The 20,773-nt window shown below is 36.1% G+C and overlaps 7 protein-coding genes and 1 non-coding gene across 8 annotated transcripts; 6 read left to right on the top strand and 2 right to left on the bottom strand. All coding sequences in view use genetic code 12, as the record gives it.

Annotated features, from left to right (window-relative positions):
* Nucleotides 1-1,610: 1,610 nt before the first annotated feature.
* CORT_0F01980 (hypothetical protein) lies at nucleotides 1,611-4,076 on the top strand (the record flags this gene model as incomplete). The annotated part of the gene is made up of 1 exon (XM_003870505.1): nucleotides 1,611-4,076. The coding sequence occupies one exon, from the start codon at nucleotides 1,611-1,613 to the stop codon at nucleotides 4,074-4,076; it is 2,466 nt and encodes an 821-aa protein (XP_003870554.1).
* A 2,853-nt stretch (nucleotides 4,077-6,929) lies between these two features.
* On the top strand, nucleotides 6,930-8,933 carry CORT_0F01970 (hypothetical protein; the record flags this gene model as incomplete). Its single annotated transcript, XM_003870504.1, has 1 exon — nucleotides 6,930-8,933. The coding sequence occupies one exon, from the start codon at nucleotides 6,930-6,932 to the stop codon at nucleotides 8,931-8,933; it is 2,004 nt and encodes a 667-aa protein (XP_003870553.1).
* A 2,504-nt stretch (nucleotides 8,934-11,437) lies between these two features.
* On the top strand, nucleotides 11,438-12,592 carry CORT_0F01960 (hypothetical protein; the record flags this gene model as incomplete). Its single annotated transcript, XM_003870503.1, has 1 exon — nucleotides 11,438-12,592. The coding sequence occupies one exon, from the start codon at nucleotides 11,438-11,440 to the stop codon at nucleotides 12,590-12,592; it is 1,155 nt and encodes a 384-aa protein (XP_003870552.1).
* Nucleotides 12,593-12,836: 244 nt separating this feature from the next.
* On the bottom strand, nucleotides 12,837-13,439 carry CORT_0F01950 (Ykl069w protein; the record flags this gene model as incomplete). Its single annotated transcript, XM_003870502.1, has 1 exon — nucleotides 12,837-13,439. The coding sequence occupies one exon, from the start codon at nucleotides 13,437-13,439 to the stop codon at nucleotides 12,837-12,839; it is 603 nt and encodes a 200-aa protein (XP_003870551.1).
* A 367-nt stretch (nucleotides 13,440-13,806) lies between these two features.
* Nucleotides 13,807-16,344, top strand: CORT_0F01940 (Crt10 protein; the record flags this gene model as incomplete). The annotated part of the gene is made up of 1 exon (XM_003870501.1): nucleotides 13,807-16,344. One exon carries the CDS (start codon nucleotides 13,807-13,809, stop codon nucleotides 16,342-16,344), a length of 2,538 nt encoding a protein of 845 aa, XP_003870550.1.
* Nucleotides 16,345-16,686: 342 nt separating this feature from the next.
* CORT_0_Ala(TGC)_79 lies at nucleotides 16,687-16,759 on the top strand. Its single transcript has one exon. It is a non-coding gene (tRNA).
* A 1,749-nt stretch (nucleotides 16,760-18,508) lies between these two features.
* Nucleotides 18,509-20,092, top strand: CORT_0F01930 (hypothetical protein; the record flags this gene model as incomplete). The annotated part of the gene is made up of 1 exon (XM_003870500.1): nucleotides 18,509-20,092. The coding sequence occupies one exon, from the start codon at nucleotides 18,509-18,511 to the stop codon at nucleotides 20,090-20,092; it is 1,584 nt and encodes a 527-aa protein (XP_003870549.1).
* Nucleotides 20,093-20,187: 95 nt separating this feature from the next.
* On the bottom strand, nucleotides 20,188-20,679 carry CORT_0F01920 (hypothetical protein; the record flags this gene model as incomplete). Its single annotated transcript, XM_003870499.1, has 1 exon — nucleotides 20,188-20,679. One exon carries the CDS (start codon nucleotides 20,677-20,679, stop codon nucleotides 20,188-20,190), a length of 492 nt encoding a protein of 163 aa, XP_003870548.1.
* Nucleotides 20,680-20,773: the final 94 nt, after the last annotated feature.

The following is a 20,773-nucleotide window of genomic DNA, read 5'->3' as shown; positions in this document are numbered from 1 at the left end:
ATATAGTGTTTACTAGACGGTATATATTCATTTGGGATTGTGTTACGATGGGTTCACACGAATGAAGGTTCAACAACACTTTTTTTGACTAGGTTTCAAAATTGGTTGCCAAAACTTAAAATTAAAATACCTGAACATCAAATCATTTGCAACAGCAAAGAAAGGTATCGGAGAAAGGTTTCACGGCAACCGGGTGAACAGGATTATACATTGGTTTTTCAAAATCGATGCTTTTGTAGTATTTTTGGTGACTTTGAGATGTATTTGATTTTGGCTTCCGTTTCCGCATTATATTCACAACCCAATGGGTAACAAGGTGGATAATAGCTACCAGAGGTGGACCAAAGTATCCTATTAAGTTGTAGGCCGTTATAAGATATACACATTGCAGTATAACACACCAATCAGTATCTCAGTGAGTACATTGAGTCCAGTTAGGTAATGTATCAAATTTGGTCTACAGGTTAGTGTGAAATTTTGTCAGTTTGAAGAACACTACCGCTTTGGACCTATCTGGTCCACATCTATTTGTCGCCGCTTATGCAGTGTATTTGAAAAATATTGCACATTAGTATGTATTGCCTTTGTTGGATGAATGTTGGGGTTAACGCGGCGCACGCTTTTGTATTTCACTTAAGGGAGAAACTTCTGTGTAAGACTAAATTCAAGCACTTATTGACGTCACTATATATGACAGACAGGTTAGCATTGTTAATAAAGGTGGCGAAATTGGATCGGTTGCAGATTATGAAGTTTTGTAGATACAATAGAGGTACTAACGGTCATTCCCGAAAATTTCGTAACTGACGTGGAATAAAATAATGTGTTCCGACGGAGCTATCTGAAAAATATCGGATTTATCAAAAGATGACTCAGGGGTTTATGATTCCAATTGATAAGCCAAGTTCTAATCTATTAAACCCGAACGTAACCGGTGATTACCGTACAAGAAATCTGGGGTCGATCGCAGTGAACTACCATTTGTGGGAAAAAATCAATTTGTTGATATGAAAAGATCTGCAAATTCTTCCTCATTTCGTAAAACTTTGAATTTTACGTGACCAACAGGCAGAACAAAGAAAGGCACCCCGTGTGATAAAGTAGACTTTGTATTTGTATTTTGTGTGCAATAAAACCACCACACAAAGCCAAACTAAGTATTGTGATTTCCTTTCGACCAAATGTTATGACGTCGTTCAAATGATTCTTCAGCATGCAATATCTTGGCAAAATAGATCAATTGACAATGCAATCAAAAGAACTTACGAACAAATGTTCCTTTTTGGAATATACCGTTCGTCGGCTATAAAATTGCAGATTCAGATCAAAAAACCATGATCAGTTCGCTTACCAAAACCACATTAGGTAATACGATAAGATGCTTGATTCTCATTGGATAGCATTGATAACCACACGTGTGTTTAAATCCGTGCTGCCTATTTTGTTTTCCCAAATGCTAACCTGGTATTGAGTCATGAGGGATGAGATGTATGGAATTCCATTCGCAGAGTGATGTGTATATAAAGATGAGCACTTTCGTCGAGCCGAATGACGAGGATTAGCCTGGTTCTTCACTTTACAGTCACATTCAAATATAAGCTCAATTTAATATGACAATTTATTATACACCACAAGTATCCCAAGAGACATTGGGCTCGGCTCTTCCGCCATACTCGACTCTTCCAGCTCCTAATGAGATAAATTACAGCCCAATTGGATCAGAAAACTCGGAATTGGACGAGCAACCGCCCCCCAGCTATTACGACAACTTCGCTGAAATTGGATCGAGAGGTAGGGATCTGTCGTCATCTTCATCCATGGCATCTGAATACCACACAGCACCTTCTTTTTTTCTGCTGCTACTGCTGCTCACTCAAGAAACTAGCCAAAGCAGCAATAAAATTTTAAGCCATACTGCTCCATCTATTGCTGAACTTTCTCCAACTAGCGAGACAATCACGCCATGGGAGGGCACTTCATCTCCCTTTCAATTGCTGCTGTTGCTCACTCGAGAAACCAGTCCAAGCGACAATGCAAGGATCAACTACATGCCCCCTTTAAATGTCGAACTTCCAACTACCACTGAAATAATCACATCATGGGATGAAATAATGTTGCTCGATACGAGAAAACTACCCAATTTGACGTTTGAAAATGACAAAATTTCAAAAGCAATTGACGTCAAAGTATATTTCACCAAAGATATGGGAGAGATGGGCATACCCCCAAAGATGGTTGATCCTAACACGCATGAATTCAAGCAAGGAGATATGGTTAACGGATATGTCCGTATTCGCAACTTGTCTTCGCGGCCAATTCCATTCCTGTTGTTTCATATTATATTTGAGGGAAGTTTAATGATTAAGAATGCTGAATCTTCCAACAATAAAATGCCACTAAAGGAATGGAAATTTGTGCAAATGGTTGATTCTTCCGGAAGCTGGAGTAGCAAAAGCGAACATAGTCGATTCAAAACTGCTCTTGATTTACCAGCTTATTCCCGTCATCAAGAGGAGGTTGTCGACCCTGTTGATGGAAGTTTTCTCAATTTTGGTGTAGGTGGTGCCCTTCGTTGTGATCGCAGCTATAAACGGTTTTTTTCATTCAAGATACCTGAAAGCTTAATGGATTTACAATGTAATAACCATGATTTAATCCAACATTTTATACTACCGCCTACATTTGGATCACTGCGGATGGGGATTGCTCGTGAATATGGTTTAATGAAGAATCGAAATGAAGATTTTAGTGACTATACTGAATCTGTGTCATATGCTGTTACAGCAAGGTTTGTGGCCAAGAATAGTAAGTGGGAAAATGATTTTAAAAAATTTACCAATTCAAATAATCGATCTGGGGTGGGTTCTCTTGATTCAGCAAGAAGAGAGAATAGTGAATATATTATTTTGAAAGAGGTGGCTAACTACATAAGACTTGTGCCCACTACTAACCCATTGTCTGAATATGAAAGAAATTTTCAAATGTGTCGAAACGTGAAAGTTTATAATCATTTCATAAAACGGATTAACAATTGGATTGAATGGGGGAAAGAATTACAACTCTGTTCTCAAGTTAGTGATTCTTTAGATGATGAAATTCCACCAGTGGATTTATTGGAAGGAGAAGAAACAACTGGTGACGAAATTGGACAAGAATTCACTAGAGATTTCAATGCAAGAAAAAATTCAACAAGGTGGTTTGAAGTAAATTATTCAATGGTTAAGAAGAGTCTGCTATTTGGAAGGAACGAAAGAAGGAGTTTGATAAACATCAAGACTCCAAGGCAAGAATACCATGTATCATATATCCCCCCAGCAAGGTTCAGGAGCGGTAATATTGCCAAAACGTTTCAATCAACAAAATTGGATATACCAATCTATGTGTCGGTGGAAAACAATGGGAATTTATTGAAACAAATGCCACCATTAGAAATCAAGAATATATGGGTTGAATTGGAAGTTTTTAAAATCACATCGGAAAAGAACCCAATTCCTATTGAATTTGAACATGCATTCTTGTCCAATGGCAAACCAACCGATATTGAAGAGAGTTTTATCATTAACACGATTGAAACCACCGTTGTACAACCAATGAAAAACCATGCCAAAGAGTTGAGCCAGATGGTAGATCAATTAAGACCCGAATTGTTTACAATTGACAAGAAACTAATTGGTGATGTCAAAACACTTTCTTGTTTGAAAGTTAAAACCACCAAATTATTATTTGATAACTTGATCGTAAACGGGAAAGTATATTCACAAAAGGAGAAACTACTAATATCGAATAATAGTTACAATGCTTCCACTAAAAAGCTCAATCTATCGTTAGATTTGAAAAACCTTTTGAAAAAGAACGAAGTTTACAATAGGGTTTCTTACAGTGGTGATGGTAATAATAGTTTTGACAGATTCACGTTGTTGCCTAGTTTCCAAAGTTGTTATTTTGCTCGGATGTATGATATTAAAGTGTCATTGGTGGTTAATGATAGAGTTATGGTAATCAAAGTGCCGGTGGTGATTGAACACAGGTCTACTTTCAAACCAATTCCTTATTCTATTACCTTATCGACGTGTTAAGGTAAAGAAGACACATATATGTACTAAGAAGAAGGGGATGTTTGTTTTGCTTTATAGTTGAACTAACTTGATGTGTATCTTGTATCAGTTGTGTAATTCATTGTGTTGCGGAAAAATTGTCTTGTAGTTGTTGTGTTAGCAAGTCGGGGAGTACCGATAGAAGGAAGAAAATGTTATTTTTGTGTTCTTAAAGAACAATCTCTATGTTTTATATTAAAATTACGGGGAACAAAGATTTCTATTGTTTGGGGGATTTTATTTTATTTGTTATTGTAATCTATTATAATAATGAATGACCTTATTATTGGGAGATTTTGTGGTATCTTGCTTTGTGGTCGTTTATAGTAGTCAAAGGGCGGGGAATCTTTAGTTTTAATCTTAACAAAATAGGAATTAAGATTATCCAAAGTAGAAGAATACCTATGGTTGTTCTGGAAATGAACTAAACTTTATTATTAAACTTTAAATATTAAGCGAAGGAAGGAATACAAACTGGAATAGAAATAAGGAATGAGAGGAATCGAAGAAGACTGTCATAAACCATGATTTACTTTGCTTCATTTTAGAAGTGTTATGTAGTAGAATAGTATAATACGTATACCACAATGGGTTTTAAACTGTTGAGGAGTTTGTCAATTGGTAGTATGAGAAATGTAATAATTATATGTAGTGTAGATAAAACCACCAACGGTATAAAAGAATTGTTGAGTGGAATTTCAAAAGTACAGTTAAATTTTTTGTTGAGTATTTCTTCATCTATTGGAAATTCAAAAAACAAATGACCTTTAGAACAGTAGAGGTGAATGCACAACGATACGAATTAGGATTTGACCTGGTAGTCTTTGCCTCTTGTTTTCAACCTTCAACCCCTCTCCTCAATTTAAAATGAGTAACTGTAAATATGGGCGTAGATTTGCGTTACCATTCTACATTTCAAATCAAGAGAAAACCCCCTGCTCTACTAAAAGGTTGTAGAAGAAGTTAAAGTGGTTTAAAAGTAATAAGCTTATTTGAATAAAATTGTGTGGCTTTAGTTCAATTTCTCCTCTCTTATCTCTCTCTAATAATGTACAAACGAAAGACAATACAATACAATAATATGGCTGTTGTTACAATTGTTACAATTGTTGCATTGTTGCATTGTTATCAAGTTGTTATCAAAGAAGAACAAATAGATAAACAAGAAATTATTAGTTTGGGGTGTAAAGTTTTGGGGGTGTTTAATCCTAATTTAAATTAGGGGATGGGGTGTAAAATAAATAAACATCACACAACTTCTTTTCTTTTTATTTTCAACAAACCAATAAAATTCGACCTTTGCTTGTTACGTTTTGCAACACGATATTAATATATAGATGTCGATATACACCCCCTGATTTACTTTGTAGTCTTACACACACACACACACACACACACACATGTAACTTACAATCCGATTCCCCTTTTTTTAGTCCTTCACCAATTATTAATTGGATTACTTTACTGCCCTGTGATCATCACACTGTGATCAAGCCTAACTTATGTGGAACTGATGATTTTTGGCGTGATTTTTTTTTTTCTTTCTTTCTTTCTTTCTGTGTTTGACACAACCAAAAGAAAAATTTGATAGACAGAACGTTGATGGAAATGGAATTATGGAATGAAGTTCAAGAAGAAAAAAACATGACCACAAATTTTAAACTTCTTATTTTAAAGTTTAAAATACAAAAACAAACAAAAAGAGAATGTTTCACTTTTTATTCTTTATGCAATATTTACAGCAGTAGTAGTACTTTACACAGAGGGAACCAACTAATAAAAAGATCAAATTGTAAGAGACACCAAGCACTCTCGTAACCCTTGAATCAGTTGATAGAGAGCGAAGTGACACAGGTAACAAAAAGTAACAAATACAAAAGACAAAGAACGGAAGATGTCACGTCATTTTTCTCATCGATATATATATATGCTCAATAGGTTAAGTTAGTTTGTTCGTTGTTGCGCAATAGTGTTATGTTTATGTCGTCTATTCTATCTTACTATCGCTAATGAAAGTTGGTTGAAGACTCGGGGTGTATAAACATATGTAGTAAGAATTATTAAAGGGTATACAGTACAAGTAATATATGTGATATATTTTTTAACTTAAAGTAGAAAAGTTGAATATACTGGAATTGTAAATGACGTTTTTATCGTGTCTTATATTTTGTATGTATGTACTGTATATAAACCTATATTAAAAATAAAAATAAAAAAAAGAGAAGATCACCCCCAAATGGTAGCTCTAATATCAAACGTTAGTTTAGCAAGAGAGAAAAGGGATAGAGTAACCAATGTTATATATATATATATATATATATATATGTTCGATTCCTATACTCAGTAGCCTAAACCTAATGGATTTACCTTTACATAGAGTAGCACTATCTCATCCAATTGAATAAGAGTTCTGTATCACACCCAATTACTACTAGTCTTCCAACTACCTATCCACATCCAATTCGATTCATTATCCGTTTTATAATTTTTTAAGGTAACAAAAATAAAACAACAAAACAAACAAAACAACATCAAGAGATTAAAATTGAGAAAAGTGCTGACCTTCATTTATACACAAACACAAATTCACTTATATATACAACCCATATTGAAAAATATATCTCACCACACCGCAACCGCAACCACAACCACAACCACAACCACAACCACAATCACACCAATTCATCATCACACAACAGATTTATATGATACAGTCATAACATAAGTCAATCTTTAATTCGAATACATCAAATAATCATACAAAAAGTGCCGCTTTTTCAACGCAACTTATATTTATTTATGCTCAATAAACTAAACACATTGATAATCCCATAAATGTCCAAATTAAATGTCCATTTCAACATATTTAGTAACCTGTCCTCATCAATTGATCAAGATGTTGATGTGAAAAGTAACAATTCTTCAACAACTGGTGTAAAAAGAGCTGATGATAACCAAAAACAGCAACAAACACAGCCACACGAACAAAAACAACAACAAAACCTAAGCGAAAGAGATGCTACTGCTACAAAGTCAACGTCAGATGTGTCAGAACAGCCTACCAATTCCACTGCTGCATCTCATCCTCACAATGAGGATGGTAAAACCAATCAAAAACTGACTTCTCCAGGACATCGAACCACATACCATTTCCATCTACCAGGACATAAAGCATCATCAATGTCGCCACCACCGCAACCATCATTGGATAGTGGAGCCACTTCTAGCGCAACTACTGCAACTGCAGAAGCTACTGCGACAAATGTGTTAAACACCGTCCAGTTTACCCACTCGTCAACCCCGACTTTACAACAACCACAACCTCAATCATCTAGATCACAACAGAAACCACAACGTCAACAACATTCCTCTGGACCTTCTCCTACCAGGGATGAAAGGTTCCACAAACTTGTCAAGAAAACAATCAACAAGTTGAAATTGTCTCCTGCTGTACCGACTGTTGCTCCTTTGAGTCCAGACTCACTTGACAGCAAAAGACAACAACTGCCACCACAGGAGCTGCAGCTGCATTCACAGCAATCAACCAATCAAGGTCAATCACCTTCTCAAGGTCAATCACCTTCTCAAGGTCAATACCAACATCATCATCATCATCATCTTTCAACCCCACTTACCCGTTCACGTTACAACTCAGTTGCTTCCTGTAACTCATCCTCCAGTGATATCTTTGAAAGATCTGTCACCAATGGTAACCCACTTTCCAATTTTGCCAACCCAGAAACACCATTCCATCATAATATAGAAAACTATACTAGTCCAATTTTAGATACAACTGCAGAAATTTTGGTTAATCCAAATATCCAATTAGAACAAGTGAAGTTAAATTGTTACTGTGATGATGATATCACATCATTGCCATCGTGTGACTCTTTTAAGGGCAGGGACTCCTATTTCAGTCCAAATTACAATAATGGAAATGGTGGTGGTACTGACAAATGTAGCAATGTCGACTGTAAATCTAAACCAAATAACCAATCGACTCTGAGTTTGTCCTCAGCTCCAGCTCCTATTCCAGGTTCAAACGTTATCTCACCAACATTGAGACCAAGAGCAAGAAGTATCATTTCACAACTGATTATTTCAACTTTGGATAATTCTAAACACAGCAACAGTAATAATACTTCCACCACTAGTGGCAACTCCCATCTTACTAAAGTCAAATCTTCAACTGCCACTACGGGACTTTCAAGGCCTCATTTGAGCAATTTAAGATCATCTAGTTTTGCTGGTAATACTAGTCTTTTGCGTAATAAATACAATCATGACCTGGCATCCAGTGCAACAAATACTACCAATGCTGGAAAATCTGTAATTATTACTAGACAATCTTCACCTAGGTTAGCTAGTTTGGTGACGAGATCGCAATCAGGTGCTAACTTGGCAACATCGCCAACATCAAACAATTCATCAACAAAAGCAAAACCAACGGCTACCGAAGCAAAATATGTTCATTCACCTTCGAATAATCAACATCAATCAATGAATCAACCTCCCGTTATTGATTTTTATTCATTTGCTGATATGTGTACTCATGAAGATGAAGAGCTAGCACAAGGCGTAGCAGAGGAAGACGAAGGGAGAGAAAAATATGGTGGCAATGGAAGTACTGATGATGATGAAGAAGAAGGAATTGATCCATTAGATGAAACCAATATTCAGGAATTTGGTTTTAATAGTATTAGCAGTAGTGGAAGTGGCATGATTAGTGGTCGTGATGGATCTATTTCGACTGGCGGTACAATGTTTACCAGAGATGTGCCTTTAAGGAGAGGTAGCTATGCTACAATCAATGCTAAAGATTATATAGGTGTTTTATAAGGAAGTATGTGAAGTTTTATTTACTTATCTATGAATTGAGTCGATAATATGATGCACTTCTGCGGGGTACCCAGTTGATGGCGGAACTAAAGTTTCATAGCAAATCCCATAGTCAGGATCAAAATTCTGATTATTGTAGCACAACACACCTAAATCACAGACATATAATGAAAATGTAGTTGAATAGAGTGGATTATACCAAAGCAGATTACGTTAATTTTCACGTCAAAAGAAAGCAAATCGTACGGAAAAACAACTTTTGAATATGTCTTTATCTATATGGCCTTAACTACATTTAATGCGGTTCAAAAGTCGTTGCAACTTTGACCTCTGAATTGCATTAGAATTCCCTAAGTATGAGAAAATCGAGCCGCCATTTTTGAATCTCTCTTTTTCAACATACTTCAAGTTACGCCAGCAGGCTCAAATTTAGGATTCTGTCTGTATACGATATCTTCTACCGAAGGGTACACTGAACTAAACCCCATGAATTGTATGTACGTGTTTATAAAAGCTTTCCAAAACTAAAAATGAAATTTGTAACACATTCTAGCTGCTATACTTAATCATACGTAACAAAACTACACATTTGATGGGATAACTTTGTGTTGGCAATGAGTATATAATGTGATGTAGTGGTAAGGATGTACTACTAGGAAGAAAAGAAACTGACGGATTCAAGAAAGATACCACGCAAACGTCAAGGGGATGAATATGATGAATGGGACCAACTGGTTCAACTTTTGCAATTTCGTTGTGTGATATTGCCAATGTCGCTACCAGGTGCGATTTTGGGGCAACTAGAACTTCAAAGACGATGTTGACCAAAAATGAACTACACAAGACTTATTATAGGTTGCTCTGAGTATGTGTATATTGAAGAAGTTTGCACAGCTTCAGCTCTTTTATGCCCATTGAGCTTGGCACTATTTAGATAAAAACCAAATGAGTGAAAGCGCACTAAAGATTTAGATCAAATCAGGACCGCCAAATCCTCAACACACATCAAGAGGTGAAACAATGTTACACTTCTATCAAAGTTGAGTAAATTAACTGTTTCGCCTAACTTTACGGCTTCAAGAGTCTGCTATTCATTCAAGCTATTTGATTTTGTCATGTCAGAATTCAATTGCAACTGGTTTGTCATCTTGAAATATTACTTTAGAAACATTATGTAGAGTGTTATCATGACTACTAACAATAATGACACTATATAATATATGTATTAACTTGATAAATCGCATAATAGTTAACTAATCAGTATATAGGGGTATTGTAGATTTGGGACAAATCATCCATATTTATATTCCCAAAGCACTAAGGTATAACACCATATGTTACTATGTGTAACTTTGTATGTTCATATATTGTGCTATCTTTTGATAACACCATCATCTATGGTCCCTAGTATCACACAATATACCCCACCTCCTATGTCAATAGTTACACCGTACGAAATCATATATAGTATGATCTCTATACTTTATTATATCGTGACGGGAATAAGGTCAAAAAATCTAGCATATGGACATTACTCACGGTTGACGACTCAAACCTCAAACAGGAAAGCTTTGTCCCATTGGTCATGGTTTTCTAATATAGTACCATCTCTAAATACACCCGCGTTGTACCCACTGTTGAAGCATTGGTTAACAATGTAACTATGTTCGATCGAGCACACTTGCTTGATCATGAATTAAGTTTAGATCGATGGTATTGAAGGAGGTTCAATGTAAGTGCAGCGTTGACTGGGAGGATAATACAACATCAGTCCTGCTCTAAATTCATCCAATTCCCTCTGTCTTTGATAAGACTTCATAAGCTTTGTCAACAGACTAATTTGTGCACTAAGCTGGTTTCTTATCACACATGGAGATGTATCAAATCAAGCCTCCAAATAGCCATTAGCTAAAGTATAAATCAGCAGCTGGTACTCATAACATAATTCCAACTCTCATGTTTAAAGAGTTGATTTCCTTTGTAGTAACTATTCAAGTATCAATTGTTATAATATACATAAGTATTTGATGAAGTACACTATGATTGTCGTGTTTTAAATTTAATACGACATAGACTTTATTTTTACGACAATTAAAATTTTTCTCTTTCTTCTTCATTTACAAAACGCAGAAAGCGTTGGCGAAAAATTATCAACATACGCTTACTCTTTCGAACAACAACATTCATTCTTAAACGAAAAAGAAAAATTAGTTCACTTGATAATAATTGCATTTCTTCTAGACTTCGAATCAGACAGAGAAACAAACACCACACCAATCCATCCGTCACCCAACCATCTATCAATTCAATTCATCACTGTTGAAAAGCAAGAAAAACCCCACCTTGACATCATTACTTATCTATACAAAACAAATCACACAGGTATATATACTTTGATTGTCTCCACATTCATTTTTCTTCAATATAACCAAACTACAATTCAGAATAGCTGATTAAGAAAACAAACAACCTAAAACTAATCTAACGACAACGACAACAACAACATGACTGAATCATTATTCGATACCAACTTTACTTCTGAAAACGAACCTAAGTTGACAACCACTTCTGCCACTGGTAACTCATCCGCCACTGAAACTCAATCTCAGGGTGAAAGTCAAGGAATCGCATCTAATAACGCCACTGGAAATAACACAAGCAGTACTGAGAACACCACGATCAACTCCGCAGCTGCTACTGCCTCTACCAGTGATGCTCATGCGACAAGTACCAATCCAGATCATACCGCCACCGATGCTACATCACACAACCAAGAGCATCATGATAACGATGATGGATACGATCACTCTACTTCATTACCATCGTTGGATGACAACTCTAATGCTGATGCATTGATAAATTACCGTGTTTTAGTATCAGCTAAAGAAGCCGGTTGTTTAATTGGACAAAATGGAAAGGTTATCGACTCAATTAGAGAGGAAACAAATACCAAAGCTGGAATCTCTCGATTGATTGCTGGTACACACGAACGTATTTTGACCGTTTCGGGAAAATTGGATGATTGTGCTAAAGCTTTGAGTTATTTTGCTCAAGCTTTACTTGGATCATCAATTGAAACATACAATTATTTCCCATTAAAGCAATTGAGTTCAACTCCATGTGTTGAGCATGAAACAACTATATTAAGATTGTTGATTCCAAATAGTCAAATGGGCACATTGATTGGTGCCAGAGGTGCCAGAATTCAACAAATTCAACATAATTTTGCCATTTCCATGATTGCTTCCAAATCCTTTTTACCCGGTTCAAACGAAAGGTTAGTTGAATTACAAGGAACAGTGGATGACTTGTACGATGCATTACGAATCATTTCGCGTTGTTTAATTGAAGATTTTTCGTCAAGTGTTGGTACTACTACTTACTACGTTCCCAAAAGTCATCAATTGACAAGAAAATCAACCGCAACAATCAGTTTCCCTAACGACATGGTTGGAGCTTTGATTGGTAAGAACGGTTCAAGAATCCAAGGTGTAAGAAAAGTTAGTGGTGCAATGATTGGAATTGGTGAAGCAGTTGAAGGCTCAGATGAACGAGTTTTCACTATAACCGGTACTCAACAAGCTGTTGAAAAGGCTAAGCTGTTGTTGTATCATAATTTGGAAAGAGAAGAACAAAGAAGAGCTGAAGCAACTGAGTAGATATGGTAGTGGCTACAGTTACTAGCCATTGCTATTTGTCTCCGTTGTCGCTTTGCTCCCCTTTTGCAGTTGTATCTATTATAGTCCTTGAGAATGTGTTTGAATGTGTAAAAGATTACATGTGTATATTTACCTATAAATAACTAACCTATCCCCCTATTTTTTTACTTAGTCTATAAATATATGTATTATTTTTCAAGGTTAGCCAAACAACAATGATTTTTAGTTTATGTAGGCTCTTTTCTCAAAAGCTCTTGCTTAACAAACGGCCCAATTGTTCTAAATACTCCTTGTCAACCTCATCAAATCCATCAAAATCCAAACAATCCAAATCAATAACACCCACCACCACATTACCATCCACGGATTCTATATTTTTGATAATGGGTACAACAATTTCCGATTTGGTTTCCCCATCACAAGCAATATGACCGGGAAATTTGTTAATATCAGGTACAACCTGAGTTTGTGCGGTTGACGCCGCAGTACCACATACCCCTTTACCCCATTGTATTGATTGGCAAGCAACTTTGCCATTGAACGGGCCTAGAAGTAGTAACTCTAGCGAGGAAGAGTTTGTTACATTGTTGGTCTTGTCTTCTTGGTGTTTGTGGCCCAGTTTGATTTGGTACTTTTGACTGGTGTAGAACCCAGTCCAATTGACACTAACACCTAATGAATGATAGGCGTGCCATAAAAGAGATGCACAATTGGACAAATTAGAGATCAAGTATGGAGTTTCAAGGGCGGTGTAAGCATCAAGTAGTTGTTGAAGAGTTTCTCGCTTGGTTTTGGTTGTTGTTGTTATTGGGTTTGAAAAGTTGGTGTAGTCGGCGTGGTGAACCATCGTGGAAAGAAGGAGAACTTGTAATTAATGTTTTCTAGGTTGTGGATGAGTCAATAGAAGGTTTTGAGTGATTCTTGATTAATAATGTTGTATGGTCTAAATGGTTGGATTTTATAATTTTTCAACAATGGTGGTTTTAACCCTCATTGCATAAAAAAACTGTGGATGCATAAGCGTTGGTAGCGTCCGTATTTTCTCACAAAATACATCAAACCGCGACAAGTGAATGATCGGATCGGGATACATCTATTTAATTGACAGCAAGGTTCTACAACACCACGTAACATATTAATCGCACGTAATATCCATACTAATACTGATCATTACAATATAGAGCTGTCATTTGGAGGTTTCGAACTATCCAAAAATGGAGGGATTCGAGGAATTTCTTGCACTACGGGGCGTACAACGGACATTGATTAACAGGAATACACCGTTTCGGTATGCTCATCACAATACGAGATCTCAAAGGCAAGATACGTTTGATCTGTCAGATGATGGCTCAAGCCTTGGCGAAGGTGATTTGATTGAAAATATTTCTAATGATAACGAAGTTCAAGTTGATGATGATGATGATGATGATGATGACTTAGTTGGCGAATCGCATTACGAAAGAGATGAAGCATGGTTTGAGGATAGAGTGGGAATCCGTCTTTTGAACGGAACTGACTACGTACAAGCGGCTCCACCTCGCTTGCGAGAATCGGTTATTTTTGGCGTACACTCTGTGGTATTAGCGGGAAGAGATGATTTCCCTAGGCAATTTAGATTGGCAAATGAGCTAGTCGAAGAATCCAGTGATGATATAAGAGATGCTTCATTTGAAGGTGATCTGGAAGACACTGACTCACTTTACAACCTGGGAGGGGGGAATTTCAATACAGTTGTTGAAAGTACCCCCGTTACAGCATCTTCTATTATCAGCGGGTCAGCAATGTCACAGCTTGGAGAATTGGATAGCAAATTTAAGTTTACTGAGAAGAAGTCATCAAGTGTCAGATATAGATATCCTCGTTTGCAAGATAAAACCAACTTCATTTACTCACCACCAGTGAAGGAAATAGAGAAGGATACCTTCCAAGTCAATATTGAACGTAATCAAAAGCAGTTTTTATTGCAACAAGCTCCTGCAGAAAAGTTTTATAATGGACTAAACTTGACTGCACAAGGGTCAATCGCTTTGAATTCAGTGAAAGATAGTATGAAATACAAGAATAACTTAACCTGCACTTTTTCTCATGATGGTGATTACCTAGTTATAGCTGTTGAATCTCGGCTCCATATTTATGATTTTGATCCAATGACAAATCTACCTAATAGAACACCACGTTTAATTTTTGATACTAAACCTTCATTTTCTTCAACTACGGACCGAGTTGTTTCTACGTGGCCCTATTTCCCTCATGGTATCAATTATATCAGAAATTGCCAGTTCCTCGGCAAAACGGTTGTTTGTGCTTGCATCGATGATGGCCGTTTGCTAATATGGTTTGTTGAAAGATTTGTTGAACAAATGAACCAATTTGAATCGCCAATCGAGCAGGAGAGTTTTAGAAATTTGACAATATCTCCCGATTTTAAAGTTAGATTGAGTGCATCCTTATGGGGTCTTGATATAAAGGAGAATATCATTATTGCATCGGATAACTCCCAATGTGTTGTTTTGCTATTCTACCACGAACACGACGGAAGATTTTATCACGTAAAAACGCATCAAATACTACACAATATACCAAGCGTGTCCATAATAAAGCATACCAGAAAAACTGTCCATGTTGCATGTGCTTCTATTTCAGGGGAGCTAGTTATTTTTGAATTTAAACTAAGACTTGTTGCCGGACCTTTGAACAAGTCCGATTTGGAATTTTTCCAGCATAGGACAATCTACTATACAGATCCAATGATTGAGTCCTTGGAGTATGGCAATGGAGATGACGATGGGTATCGTCGTTGGCATCAAGATCTATACAATGACGTCGACTTGATTAGTAATGGCAAAAACGTTTTCAAAAGAATTGAATTCTATACACCTACAATATTATCTCGATGTGTTCTCAATGAGGATTGCTGGACAATCCAACCCTTTCATTCTAATTGGTTTTTACCTGTGGGTTCATTGCAATCGGTCTTTGGTGATTCCGAAATTGATGAAGAAAAAGAGCATGCGAGAATTATAGCAGAAAGTGACGTTTTGAAGTGGAAACAGGATCGTAAGTCGCAAAAGCAGGTACTAGATGAAAACGAGAATGACGGCGATTTTGATAATCAAACAAGTTTAGGCGTAGCTGCCAAATACCAATTTTACAAGTCTAATTCAATAGATTTTGAAGGAGCTGATGATCCTGTTATTCGAATACCATCTAGTGCTAAAATGACAAATGTCAATGATGAATACAAGCGAATCCATAAGGATATTGTACTTCGTGAAAAGGTCAAAAATGTTACTGATGATTTCATGATTGTCACTACCTCAAAAAAAATTGCATTGTTTAAGTACCCCACTTTGTACTGTCCCTGTGCAACTAACCCTTTGTTTAACTTGGACTTGTATCGGAAGGCGGATAGCTGTCATTCAAACAGGCTTTCAATTTCAGTAGTCATACCAGAACTATCATGCTTCATTGGTGTATCTCAACAAGGTACAGTCACAATTATGCGATTATGTACTTCTAGAGGAGTTTATGGAATGAGACAAGAGCATGTGTTTCCCAATGCATTCAAGATGGCACCTACTGATAATGGTAATTATCGAAGTATTGTTGGTTTGAGTGTACGAGAAAAAAAGAGCCAAGTGGGAGCAAATAATGGTGATTGTGAATCTGTGGGTGAGAAAGATGGCTCAATATACTTGCTTTACATTTTGTATGATGATGGAAGTCTCCTTGGCTACACATTAAGAGAGTGATCAGACGTGCCGATGTGAGTAATGGTCTCTTATCATGAGCATAAATGGATAAGGCAATATAATTAATGGTTGCAAATCTTCTGCAGAAATCATGTCTGAGAGGTTAGTAACCTACTTGCTTTCCACAATCTAACACAAAGGACATAGTGAATTGTAATCGAAACGATGATTGGCTAATGTGATTTATTGCATGTAGGGGTGTATTGGAGTATGTATATTCTTCTTTTCCTCAATCCTTTGGACACTTCATTAGTGTTTAAAAATAAATTAAAAATTTTTGGCAAGATGTGATGTAAAATTTGTTTATGCGTTAAACCCAAAGAATAAAAGTCGTATGAATTGGGGCGTGTGGCGTAGTTGGTAGCGCGTCTGCCTTGCAAGCAGAAGGTCATGAGTTCGACTCTCATCTCGTCCAATAAAAATTCGTTTAACTTGAAGGCAAAACAAGTTTTTTTTTTTAAAAAAAACTATTTGTATTTGTTTTATTTTTTGAGTGATTTTGCAACCAAATAATATAAAATATCTTGAAAACTCAACCTGTGTAGAATAAAACAAGAGTTGTTAACATCATATTTCGATGATTCAATAAAGCGATAGCAGTTTCTGAAGGGAGAATAATCCAATCAGAAAACTATACTTTTTAATGGATGATATTAGTTAAACATGTATTCAATTATTCACATGTCGATAAAAAAGTGGCTGGTCAAAAGGAGTTGTGTAATTAAAATAAAAACCACTGAAACTGGAACTGTCTTACGCAATGCTCTGCACATTGTGTTAAATTTCATGTAAAGTGTAGGTGTTAATACTTATACTAAAATAAACGAAACTGGTATTTACATTTTGTTCATAAGGGGTGCTTCTGATGGGCAAAACTCCGTCTAGTAGAAACTTTTTCAAGGGGTTTTGTGTTTACGTGTAATTTGATTAATTCCGTTAACATTGGGTATTAAAGTATGGAGTCGGAGCTTCATTTTGTACAATAATTTAATGCAAGAACCGGAATTAAAAGGAATAATAATAGTAGATCTGTCATAATAAATAGCCCTTTATGCATAAAATCCGTTATTATTTACTTATCTCAAGCTAATAGGAATCAGTTGGCATGTGATATATCTGTACATGCAAAAGATATTTGATTGTCACAAGTATTAACAAAGTAAGAGAGTGTGAAAAATATATACTATAGATGGAAAGATTAACGGTTGACAGTAGACAACAGTCCAAAAATCTGCTTATTGTAAATTTATACGTTATATAACGCTATAAGAAGTATATACGTTTGATAAATATTCATAACAGGTCTAAAATAGAAAACTCGTGTTTAGTAATATGTAGAGACTTTTAATCTATAGCTGGGTGTTGCTGATGATGTTGATGACAGAATACAAAAACAAAATTATATATGTCATCAAAAATTTTTTTTTCTTTCTTTTATTTGTGGGGTATAAAAACGTTTCACAACCATTTAATCGTCTTTACGTCATTCCCTTGCTGTTCAACTCCACTCCCCCATGTCTTTATATAGACCTCATACGATTAGGAGTAGTTTTAACTTACCATAATGGATCATTCCTTTTGTTGATCTATAGAATTAATGTCCTTATTTATTTTTGTTGGGTAATTTCTCTTCTATTCATCTTACGTACACACACCCACACCGCACACGCACATACAGATTGTTGTATTATGACAATAACACCACTAAAGCGAGTAGTGGACACACATACACCTCAACTCTTTGTTCAATCAAATACCTCGTTAAGCCAAGTTAAGTTAAATTAAATATGTGTTAGAGAATTCTACCCCACCTTCATTCAAGTATTTTGTGTATTATGTGCAATACTTCCTATATTAAGTAATATATTATTTTGGGTATAGGTACACGCATTCTCCTCCATAAAGGTAATCTCCGATGGTAGCAACAATTAAATTGCTACACAATAACAACTACAATACAAAACAATAAGTTATGGAAAATTATCACAGTCTACTCCAAAAGCAAATATATATATATATAACCAATGACCTTCCCAGAAAACTACAACTTTTTCTCGTCATTACTAACAGACATTTATCAACTGCATTTCATTTATACATAGATTACCCATAAAACCCACAAACACACTATAATTTACTACCCACTACATACGTACACAACGCAATGGCTTCTTCCATAATAGATCAAGTAGCAGACTTTGGTGAAAAACTACTTCCATATTTGACCAAATGGTATACTATTGTATTCATAATTGTATTGACGTACATCCCATTATACAATCTTAAAAATGCTTATTCTGGTTGGAGATTGGGTTGTCAAGATCCACCAAAATTCCGTAAAGCTGGCTTCACCGGAGTTTTTGCTTTGATAGAAGCAGTCCAAAAGAAGAACGAAGGTAGATTGGTTGATTGGGCGGATGAACAGTTCGATGACTATCCAAATCATTCCATGTATCTAAATGTTACTGGTTTATTGAAAATTGTCTTGACAGTTGATCCTGAAAATATCAAGGCCGTGTTGGCAACTCAATTTAATGATTTCTCATTGGGCACTAGACATGCTCATTTTGCTCCACTTTTAGGTGATGGTATCTTCACTTTGGATGGTAATGGATGGAAAGATTCAAGAGCAATGTTGCGTCCACAATTTGCCAGAGAACAAATTGCTCATGTTAAATCGTTGGAACCACATTTACAAATTTTTGCTAAACATATTAGAGCTAGCAACTTCAAGACTTTTGATTTACAAGAATTATTTTTCAAGTTCACTGTTGATACTGCTACCGAATTTTTGTTTGGAGAATCTGTTCATTCATTATATGATGAGAAATTAGGTATTGCTCCACCAAATGATATCCCAGGAAGAGAACATTTTGCTGATGCATTCAACAAGTCTCAAAAATACCTTGCCACTAGAACCTATATGCAAATGTTTTATTTCTTCATTAATCCAAAGGAATTCAGAGACTGTAACAAGAAAGTTCAACATTTGGCTCAATACTTTGTCAAGAAGGCCCTTAATTTCACACCTGAAGAATTGGAGGAAAAATCCAAGGATGGCTATATTTTCCTTTATGAATTGGTCAAACAAACTAGGAACCCACAAGTTTTGCAAGATCAATTATTAAATATTATGGTTGCTGGTAGAGATACCACTGCTGGTTTGTTATCCTTCACCATGTATGAATTGGCAAGAAACCCTGAAGTTTGGCAAAAATTGAGACAAGAAATTGTTGAAAACTTCGGTGAAGGTGAGGATGCTAGAGTTGAATCAATTACTTTTGAAACTTTAAAGAAATGTGAATACTTGAAAGCTGTACTTAATGAAACCCTTAGATTATACCCATCAGTTCCAGTCAATTTCAGAACTGCCACTAGAGACACAACCTTACCACGTGGTGGTGGTTCCGATGGTAGCAAACCAATCTTTGTTCCAAAAGGTTCAACTGTTGCATACACCGTTTACAAGACTCACAGATTAGAAGAATACTACGGAAAGGATTCCAAAGAATTTAAACCAGAAAGATGGGAAAACATGAAGAGATTGGGTTGGGCTTATTTACCATTCAATGGTGGTCCACGTATATGTTTAGGTCAACAATTCGCCTTGACTGAAGCTAGTTATGTTGTTGCTCGATTGGCACAAATGTTTCCAACCTTGGAGTCACAAGATGATACTTATCCACCAAAAAAGTGTGTTCATTTGACTATGAACTTGGATGAAGGTGTCTTTGTCAAGATGAAGTAAAGTTACCGCTAGAATAAAAAGTGTATATGGTTTATTATTTAATTCAATGTTATTTATAAGAATTTAGGTGTATTTCATATTCGCTAAAGTGTTAATCAATAATTCATAAACTTGTTGGTTTGGGTTTGATCGACCCCTCCTTGTCTATTTCCCCCCTTCAACAACAATCCTTTCATCTTTACCTCCTTTAAAAACTTCAATTGATGATCTTTCTTGGATTTCAAATACTCAGTCACTTCTGGATGGTTAGTGTTCTCAGTGGTGGTGGTTAAATCCATCTCATTATCGAAATCGTAGCTGGTGGTAGTTTGTTGGGGTGGGAATTGCGGTAGGTTTTCTACGTCGAGTATCACGTCGTTGATATTGACGCTGGTGCTTATGGGCGGTGGTTGATGATCTTGAGTGGAAGCGATGGGTATGGATGTAGTTAGAGTTGAGTGTATTAGTTGACTTAAATTTGGTGATGACGATTGTGACTGTAGATTATCATGATCGGGCGACATTGGCCCTCGTTTGAGCTTTTCAATCCTATCTAGTACCGTACTGGGACATTGTTCGATGATCTCTTGTGCAGTTATGGTAATCATTTGGAGTGGGAAATAGTGTGGTTTTCAATTTAAGGTGGTTTTCAAATCTCAAGAAGTTACTCAGTCAGACTTTCGCTACCATGAGCAACCCAAC

Source organism: Candida orthopsilosis (genome assembly GCF_000315875.1).
Source record: "Candida orthopsilosis Co 90-125, chromosome 6 draft sequence".
Taxonomy (NCBI): Eukaryota; Fungi; Ascomycota; class Pichiomycetes; order Serinales; family Debaryomycetaceae; genus Lodderomyces; species Lodderomyces orthopsilosis.
Note: the sequence above shows the minus strand (reverse complement) of the source record. Positions and strands in the feature narration are given on the sequence as shown.